Below are 10,364 nucleotides of genomic sequence, written 5' to 3'. Positions count from 1 at the left end.
AGGAGATGATGAGGTGTACAAACATTAGGAATATTCCCTTGGATATTGATTTCATCAATAGTGGGTGGTGGTCGTACAAACATTAGGAATCTTCCCTCGGATATTGATTTCATCATGAGTGGGTGGTGGTCAGTTGCGACGCGTTATATGAATATGCAAGTGGTGAGCCGCATCAATGTAGTGTAGCCATCCATGTCTTAGACGCATCCCACCGCACTACCTGTAGCACTATAAATGGACATAGTTGGCACAAGCTAAGGCATCCAATGCTTGTGAGCATATATTCCCTATACTCTCAGTACATGCTCCATACAGAGTCTGTCTAAATTGCCATTTAATCTCTACACTAGGTGGGTGGACAACACCATCATATTGTACCTATCTCTTGTTTGATATAATCAGAATTTTAAAATTCTCTCCATTCTCTCTATTGCATTGTCTAGTGTACTTTCTCTTGCTGTATCTTTTTTCGATATGCCATATTGTTACAAACATCACAACAATTTGAAGAAATGATAGAGGAAGAGAAGATGTACACAAGTTTTCAGAAAATCAAGCAAGGACATGGCTTGGTGTAGGTTCGCCACTCGCATGTGCAGGCTATTGTTTTTTATTACAATAAATGGTTCTTGGGAGAAGAAAGAGGTAAAGTGAAGGATGCAATGGCTCAACAACTCACTAAATGTAGTCATCAAAGAATTCTTGATGATTCAAAGCAAGAGGCATTGATTTAAGCAAGCATTTGTTTTAAGAGATTGATGAAACAAAGGTACAAAAGTGGCAAATCAAGTCCAGACAAAAACCTCTAAAAGACACAGGTTTCTTGTCTAAAGGATTTTTCAAGGGCTTACATGCTTCCAGGACTTTGCAATGCATTCATAAGGTTAAGAATCAGGATGACTGTTGGATTGATAGTGGGCAGCAATTAGAAAGGGAAGTTTATGGCTACTTCAGTGACTTTTTTGGTGCCCCCAATGAACCTACTCAAAGAATTATGGATGCAAGGCAGCTATATTCCTTCGAAGTAAATAAAATTGTGTCTGAGTAGCAGGCATCTGATTTGGAGTTTGAAGTCATCATGGATGAACTACAACATGCACTACACAATTTGGGCAAATGGAAATCCCCAGGCTGGGATGGCTTGATGGTAGAATTCTTTTTGGCCTTTTGGAATATGCTGAAATCTGAGTTGCTTTTTATGATAATTGTTGTTAGCATTCAAGATGACTCCCTTCTTCCTGGAAAGAGGGATTGGTTCGTTTATTTCCCAAAAAACATCTGTGAAAAGTTATCAGATTGGAGACCAATAACTATTATACATGTGGTTTACAAACTAGTTGCAAAAATGCTGGTGAACCGTTAGAAGAACATCTTATATGAGGGTATACATCTTGCACAATATGGTTTTGTGCCCAAAAGTCAAATAATGGATAACATTGTCGATGCTTACATTGGCATTGAATATGTGAAATATACTCAGCAGGATGTACTCATAATGTAGATTGACATAGAAAAAGTATTTGATATAGTACAATGGCAATTTATTGCCAGTGTCATGGAAAATATGGGCTTTGGGCCTAAGATGAGAAATATTATTTACTAGCTCCCTAAAGGAGGAACTACTTGATGTATATTACACAAGGATCTTTGAGATATTTGGTCTCTAGGTAATCAGTGCGACAAGGTGGGGCTGCCCCCTCAGTGCATTACTTAATGCAATAGCCACTCATTCCATGCTCTTATTAATGGACAAACTGCTTGCAAAGAACAAGCTACATGGCATACAGAGTTTGGATGTAAATCACTTTGTTAGCCAAGCTTATGCAAATGACTCATTTTTCTTTCCAAGGAATACTCAAGATGATGTTAAAATAATTATGGATGCTCTGGATCCGTATGGTCTTGGGGCAGGCTTGAAAATTAATTTTGCTAAGTCCAAGCTTATGATGCTTAAGCATTGTGATTAGCACTCTATTCGTTGGCTGGGCCAAATAATTATGGATGCTTTGGATCTGTATGGTCTTGTGGTAGGCTTGAAAATTAATTTTGCTAAGTCCAAGCTTCTCCTGCTCAAGCATTGTGATTGGCACTTTATTCTTTGGTCGGGCCAAGTAGTTTCACTGGTTAATTTCAAACTTCAATATTCTTTGGCCGGGCTAAGTAGTTTCACTAGAACAAATGGTCAGACATCTTGGGTATCCTCTGGGCTGCAATGTCTCTCTAAAGAGAGAACGACAATGGGTGTTAGACAAGCTGAATTTCAAACTTCAATATTGGAAATTATCTACGTGGCCGTTGCCTGTTAGATTGAGAATATCCATTTTAATGGTTTATATTCAGTTTCACTTGCCTCTTGTTCCCTGGTCTTTGGCCGATTTGGATAGTCTCATGTCTGCAGCATTAGTATGTTTGTGGCGTACTATGGTGGATAGAAAGCCTGTTAGGCTACTCAAAAGGCATTTGGTTTGTACTCCATGAATCCAAGAATGCATGGTTGCCTCAATATACTGAATTTACACTTTCATCTTATTGCCAGGAAAGATTCTCTTCTTTTTAGTTTCTTGGAGCAAAAATAGCCTTGGACTTTAATGTTATCAAGTCTTGTTGTTGCAGCAATGAAAATTGCAGATCTTTTGGCAAAAAATTTTGGCTATTTGGCAGCATTTCCCCCACTTTGCTAGAATTTGATACTTTCGTTGTGTGGACTAGATTTTAGTCCCTATAGTCCATTTATCATGCAAGAAATCTTTAACCTTTGCCACACAAGATATTCCTTGTTTTGCTTTCTTCATCTCACGAGATCCCTTCTCTTATCTCTTCGGGATTCTTTTGATCTTGGAGATCTTCCCTTGCACAGGCTACAAGTGATCTTTGATTGCTTTTGAATTTTAGCTGCCTCATAGTTGGACATCTCGGCTTGTAACTTAACTCATATTTTCTGTATTCTAATTGTGGGCTTTCTCTTCCACTTGGAGGTTTCCCACTAGTAATATAACGTATTACAAAAAGAAAAGTGTGTGTGCATGTGCATGTGCATGTGCTCTTGGACATACAAGCGCTGAAAGATATGGTAATTATGAGGGAAGCCCCCTTTTTCACACAATAATTATCTCCACCTTTTTTAAAGTAGAACTTCCTGAGCCCAACGAATGTACTTTCTGAACACACACACACAAAAAAAAATGTCTTCATTTTTTACTTGGAGAAGAGACTCCTGCTGACATTACAATATTCAAGTAATCTCACACCTGAAGATCCACTCAAGTGCCTAGGTGAGACATTCATGAAAGTTGAGCTGATTATTGCATGGCATATCTTGAATCCCTAGTACCTTCAATTATGCCTTGTACCCAGACAGGCTAGCAAATAATAAGCACACATTATCACCATATTGGGCTGAGGTTAAAAAGACTTTAAAAATGCCAAACACAAGCCAATATACATAATATCAACTTTATTGCCATATCATCAACTTGTAGCCACATCATGAACATTTCCTGCCACTACAAAACCAGCATTCTCTAGATTCTCTCGAGTGTTATATTAGATAACGATTTTTACCTAATGAGATGATCAAGCAAGGATGTCAAGACCCACTCAAGAACTAAGTTCACTCCCAAGAAAGCTTGGGAATAGTTGCTGCTGACTGTACACAGTATATCCATCTCCAAAGCTCAATCTATCATGCATGCACAGAGTAATGCAAACATTTGACGACTAAATACTGGCATTAAGAAGAAACTCACAAAAGAGAGAACCTCTTTGAAAGAATCACCAGCAATAATGGAACAACAATCAAAGAACAGTAGTCCTTCGCATAATTCACCTATGATTTCATTCAACACCAAATACAGACAACTCAACAACCTTGTAAAATGTTAGTGGGGACTGTCCAAGGCATGCATGGTAGATGTCTCCACCATTGACTTGGAATGCATTGTTACATGCTATATAGATAACTAAGCGAGCCTCACCTGCAAGCATGTAACTGCATTAAGCATTGTAGAGGATGACTACGAGAAAATTCGTCGCAATTGCGGCCTTTCCATTTGGCGACTACAAACACTATATGTGAATGCATGAACAAGTGTTACACATACTCGATTGCAGGTTAAGCTGCATAGCTAACATTTAATGAGAATTCGTGCTACCATGTTTGCATGCACATAGCTTATCATTAGAAATAAAGTTCCGTACACCCTAACCCTGAGACCAAACCCAAAAAATGATCACATGGATGTCTAGAAACCATAGCTGCATAATGCATTTTCTCCAAAACCATGAGAAGTGTAATAACGATACACCTAGATTCACAATACTAATGAGGTTGGGCTAAGGCTGGTGGCTCAATCAAGCACTCGTTACGTGTAAAATGACCTTAAAAAGTCTACACCCTCAAAATATCAACACAACTGGAAGCAACAAGTCCACTTGATGGAATCAGATGGTCATGTAGAACTTGATATTAAAATGTGGCATTCCACAAAATGGATTCTTTGTACAGCCTTCAATGAGATAATGCACACACTTCAAAACTGTCACTTGAGCTTTTGTTGCTAGGCGGTCCAGCAACCCACAAGAAGAGCAACGATATTAAAATGTGGCATTCCACAAAATGGATTTTTTGTACAGCCTTTACTGAGATAATGCACACAATTCAAAACTATCACTTGAGCTTTTGTTGCTAGGCGGTCCCAGCAACCCGCAAGAAGAGCAACTATCATGAGGCAAAGGCAAGAGCTGTTGTGAAGCGCATGTGGGAAAGTGGTGTCCAGATAACTCTTTCCACCTGTAAGCACAAGAAGCAGCCTGGCGACAGTACCGCCCAAAGCTAAACATCAATGGCAGCCCTGACAAATGTATGCATCGTTTAACAAAATTATCCCTCGATATTCGACAACTATGTAGAGGCCATGTATAAGGGCATGTCAAATGCATCCATCCCCACAAGAAAGGACGTGCTCTGGGTCATATTTACACATGTCTTTGGTATTGTGCAGCCAAAATATGGTGGAGCATTCCTTATGACAGCAGTAACAGGAGTAGCAGCACCAACAAGCATCCAAACCCGTGCTGCGTCTGTGGGTGGTAGCTGGACAAGGAGAAGGCCAGATCTGGGCCTGAGGAGATCCATAAAACAAACCCACCCACTATGATGGCCCTGGGAGTGCTTTTTATAGACAGCAAACAGCCACTTTCTTCCTTGTAGCCACCAGCCACTTTTGCACACTGAGCATCCTGCATCCTGTCTTGCTCAAAGTTCATCCATCTGCTCAGTCTCAGCATCTTTGCTTGTTCCAGCTAATCAGCAGGTGTTCAACGCAGTAGTACTTTCAGCCAAAGTAGCTTGTCTCATTTGAAAGTAAAGACGTGAAGCTCAAACTCTTCTACATGCAATGTCATCATGTATTTTGTCAATTGTGTGTCAAATGAAGATGATCTTTCAATTGCAACTTTTTAGTGCAAGTGTACCTGACACTTCTACACTCATCCATAGCATCACACATGCATTAATATCATACTTGACTGAATCAACTAGCATGCCTAAACATTTTCTGGACAAGAGCACACCCCATCTTGAAAACGGTGTATGCAATATGCATCTACCACAACAATTTCACGCATCTCAAGTTTTGAGATCATCTTTGTCACATTGTGGCAATCAGCACACATTCGCAAGTTCTTTGATACCCGAATTGTTGTGCCTTGAGCAGTACAGATGAGCCCAAAAGCTATTGCTAGTTTCTCACAATGTCCACATAAAGCATCTTCCTTGTCATCTTCTGACAATGTATCCAAGACTAAATCTACACGTGGTCTATACCCTTCTTCCCTCATCTGGAAGTTTAAACTCTCAAGCTTGGCATATATAGCACTACTTTGTGGGTGTGTTTTGTCTCCAACAATAAAATCATGAACTTGATCACCAATCTCAATAAACGCCTTCCCCGGCTTCTTCCACCCATTTGCACATCTCCTTAGGTCCTCTGTCTCCTCTGCATCCTCCCACATGCCAACCTGGGAATAGATGTTTCCCATAAGCACATAACCAGTGGCATTTCCACGATCCATCATGCTGAAATTATCAAAACTTCGCCGGCCTACACCTACATTATAATGACTTCTGCATGAGGTGAGCAAAGAAGTCCACCCCACCAAATTACGCTGAAAAGGGATAGTTTCAAGCAAGTCCTCCACCTCATTCAAGCAGCCTGCATGGCCAAGTATGTCAACCATAGAGTTATAATGCTTGATTGTGGGTGCAATACCATGGTCATCTCTCATTGACTTGAAGTGTGTGCATCCTTTCTCTAGTAGGCCTCTATGACTACAAGCTGCAAGAAGAGAGAGAAACGATACATCATCTGGCTCCAAACCTGCCTGTTGCATACCCTGAAAGTATCGAAGAACTGACATATAATCACCATTCTGGGAATAACCTGACATCAATGCACTCCAAGTCACTACACTTTGCTTTGACAATCGTTCAAAGGCTCTGCATGCATCCTCAAGACTTCCACACTTAGCATACATGTCAATTAGGGTGCTGCTCAAAAATGTATCCAACTCATATCCATGCTCAATTATCTTCCGATGTATCTGTCTGCCCTGCTTCAAAGCTGCTATGCTTGAACATGCTTTAAGAGTGCATACAAAACTAATCTCATCTAGCTCCAACCCCTCTTGATTCATTTTGTTAAAAATTTGGATAGCTTCAAGTGCAAACCCCTGTTGAACATGGCCTCCAATCAGAACACTCCACGTCACAACGTTTTGCTCAGGTAATCTGTTGGACAATGTACATGCATCCTCCAGACTTTCACACTTGACATACATGTCAATCAGGGCATTTCCCAAAAACACATCCATCCCAAACCCACTCTCAATAACTTGGCGATGAATCAGTCTTCCATGCTCTAGGCATACAGCACTACAGCAGGCTTTCAAGATGCAAACAAATGTTACCTTGTCTGGAGACACTCCCTCCTGTTGCATTTGCTCAAAGAGTAGACAAGCCTCTTGGCCATGCCCATGATCAGCAAACCTTGCAATAAATGCGCTCCACGTGATTACATTCCGCCTCGGCATTCGTTCAAACATAGTACCTGCATCTTCAAGGTTCCCACATTTTCCATACATGTCAATGAGGCTGCTGCCAGCGAACTCATCTAGTTCCGCCCCACTTTCAATAATGCGAGCATGAACCTTCCGTCCCTGTTCTAGGGCGGCTATGTTGGAACAAGCTCTCAGAATGAGAACAAGCGTGATTGGGTTAGGATCCATGCCATGCTGCTGCATGGCTTCAAAAGACTGGAGTGCTTTTTGGCCAAAACCTTGCTGGGCATATCCTGCTATCAGTGCAGTCCATGTTACAACGTCTCGCATAGGTAATCTGTGAAACACAGTGTCCGCCTCCTTAAGGCTTTCACATTTGACATACATGTCGATAAGAGCATTGCCAACACATATATCCAACTCAAGCCCGCTTTCAATGAGATGGGCATGGATTTTTCTTCCCTGTTTTAAGGCTGGTATGCTCGAGCACGCTTTTAGAATGGAAATATATGTCACCTCATCTGGTTGTACCCCCTCTTGCAATATTTCCTTGAAAAGCTCAAGGGCAACCTCTTCACTACCCTGTTGGACATAACCTGCTATTAATAAACTACATGTTATGGCTCTCCGTTTTGGCATTCTATCAAACACCATGCGCGCATCCTTTGGGCTCTCGCATCTGGAGTACATCTCCACTAGGGCACTGCCTACAAAATCATCAAATTCGAACCCGTATTCAACTACTTGAGCATGAACTAACTTGCCCTGCCCTAAGTCTGCTAAGTTGATACATGTTTTCAAGGCACCTACAAAAATATGACCATCTGGTTCTATGCAAGACTTGTGCATTTCAAGGTACAATTGCAAAGCTTCTTCATTCTGCCCAAGCTTGACATGTGCCAAGATAATGGCACTCCACGAATACACACTTGGATTACGCAGTCGGAGGAATACTTGGTTGGCTTCTGATAGTCTCTCAAAATGTGCAAACATTCGGATCAAATGGCTTCCTAAGAAGGCATCCGACTCAAAACCACATTTGATGATAAGCCAATGAACTTCCCTTCCAGCTGCCAAATCTCTGTCATCGATGCATCGCTGGAGTCTTGTGAAGATGACATCGCTGGACATATAAATTTCGTGCTCATCCTTATGGATTGTGGTTAGAGGCCCCTCACGTGTCCCCACAAAACTACAGAATTTTTGAAATGTGGCAAACGGCGGAGAGGAATCAAGAGACATATAGCTGTCAGCCCCTCTGCAAAACACATTAACAATCATCCATTATGAAGATTCCCGACAAGCGGCCAAGAAAATATACATAAGAAGGTTCATGTTCATGATTTTTTAAACCTTGTGCTTGAAGGTACACCTGGTACACGGAGAGCAAGAGCCCTCAATAGATATAGATGGGCAGGGAGCTTCAGGCGCACAATCTATGCGGGATATATCTTGTTCTAAAGTGCTGGTGGCCCCCTCTTCAGCAGCAGGAGTCCACCAATTATGTATGCAAAGCCTTCTTGCGAAACCATGCCTCAATTTCAGGCACCTTGACGCTCTCTGCAGTAGATATGAAGCTTTAAGAAAAGAAAAATAACAGGAAAAAACAAATAAAATACCTTGAATTGGAGAGCTTACAATCTTGAACTTCTTGTTACGCCAATCTGGGTGGTGATGTACGACAAACCCTTGCCGTACATTTTGGGTACCCATCATGGTGCCTGCGTAGGTGCGAGATTCTCAATGGTGAACTTTGATGGCTTTTTGAAGAGATGTTAATGCAGAGTTTGTGTGTTAGCAAGCTCACCTTGACATTGGAACCAGCGGGTGCTACTGCTGCTACTTGCAGCGACCAGCTCCATGACCCTGCAAGCTCTGTGCTCCTCGAATTGGAATACTTTGCATCAGACACCTTGAAAGCCTCGGCAAGGTTATCCCTGGATCACCACACACTCCCCTCCCCCTCCCTTTTTTCACTTCTAGGACCAATTTCAAAGGGACCACCAAGGGTTTACATATAATCAAAAAGCCTTCAATTTTATTTTTTTTTGTGACTTTTCAACACCTTGAAAAAGAAGTTTGCAATTAAAATGAGAATGATGTAGAGGTCCATGGGTTTGGAGCTTCTCTCTAACCACTTAGGGAGATGTTCTTTCACATTCAATCCTTGCGGTGTGCCACGAGCAATGGCTAGCATGTATGGATGTTGAACATTGACAAAAATGGAAATATCATGGCCAAAATGCAATTTTTACCTCCATGTGTGCCCAACTAGATTGATATTAATAACCATTTCAATGCTTCACGTGTTAGTGTGGCAACCCCATCGTAGATGCCTGCTTTGTTAAGAAGAGTCATAGGAGACCCTCATAAGTGGAACACCCCATAGTATCCGCCCAAAACCAATACTCACAAAAGAAAGCTCAAGACGCATGTTTAAAGCACTACAATCATCATACACCACAGAATGAGTACACACAAACAACATTCAGAGGAACATAAAAGGATTCAGCTAGCCAAAAGTAGGCTCTAAATATATGCAATGGTAAGCCTAGCAAGCCAACCCCCTCAAAGCATGTGCATCCCACACCACACACCCCTAGTCCTAGTCCTCCATGAGTGTTCATCACTGGTATACGACTAACCAATTTACTAACCACAAGCTGGGTTCTGTAGGAGGCACCTCTCCCAAGGTAGGGTTCCAACATGAACTCTCTAACAAATGAGCCACAAAACCAACTATATAGCCTTCACACTGCTATAAGAATTGTGTGTTTGGGAGGCAGTCTCTAATCACTAGCCTAATGTCCACACATGGGACATAACATTCTCCCCCTACTAATGACAGGAATATCGGGAGGACAAAATTTGCATATTGGCATATGAGTGAAGCAACATTTTCCCATGTGTTATCTTCATATGGTGTCTTCATCTGCATGATCCCTCCATCTAATCAACCACTCAAAAACTATCATGTTTCTAGAAGTGCATTTCCTACAATCCACAACAACCACTGGCGCATGGGGAACATATAGTTGGGGGCTACTGGTTTGCTATACTTTTTTTCCTCCATGCATCATGAGGAATGAGCCCAATTAATGAAGCTTCTAAAGCCTCCCAAATTTAACGATAAGATGGACAAAGAAGTCATAACCAACTGGACCCATGAGATGGCTGCCACATTGGCAACAACAAGTGTTCATATATTTTTCAGCTCCATTAGGTGTGTATAGCTTTGACGGGTGCTGCCCTTGTGTGGTGGGAAATCCACCATAGGCACCACTCTATGACTTGTTAGGATGACTATC

General features: G+C 41.5%; 1 protein-coding gene across 2 annotated transcripts; it reads right to left on the bottom strand.

Annotated features, from left to right (window-relative positions):
* Nucleotides 1-4,431: 4,431 nt before the first annotated feature.
* LOC147626597 (putative pentatricopeptide repeat-containing protein At3g15130) lies at nucleotides 4,432-9,090 on the bottom strand. 2 transcript variants are annotated; one of them, XM_086816656.1, is made up of 4 exons: nucleotides 8,864-9,090; nucleotides 8,695-8,777; nucleotides 8,410-8,616; nucleotides 4,432-8,314 (listed from the first exon to the last, which is right to left on the bottom strand). In XM_086816656.1, the coding sequence occupies exon 4, from the start codon at nucleotides 8,296-8,298 to the stop codon at nucleotides 5,545-5,547; it is 2,754 nt and encodes a 917-aa protein (XP_086672782.1). In that variant the 5' UTR covers nucleotides 8,299-8,314; nucleotides 8,410-8,616; nucleotides 8,695-8,777; nucleotides 8,864-9,090; the 3' UTR covers nucleotides 4,432-5,544. The 2 variants fall into 2 exon arrangements, with proteins under 2 accessions (XP_086672782.1, XP_086672781.1); XM_086816655.1 differs by having other exon boundaries at nucleotides 8,429-8,616; nucleotides 8,864-9,044.
* Nucleotides 9,091-10,364: the final 1,274 nt, after the last annotated feature.

This window comes from Cibotium barometz, chromosome 22 (assembly GCF_041138505.1).
Source record: "Cibotium barometz isolate CiBa-2024 chromosome 22, ASM4113850v1, whole genome shotgun sequence".
Taxonomy (NCBI): domain Eukaryota; kingdom Viridiplantae; phylum Streptophyta; class Polypodiopsida; order Cyatheales; family Cibotiaceae; genus Cibotium; species Cibotium barometz.
This window is presented reverse-complemented; position numbering and strand designations above follow the sequence as displayed.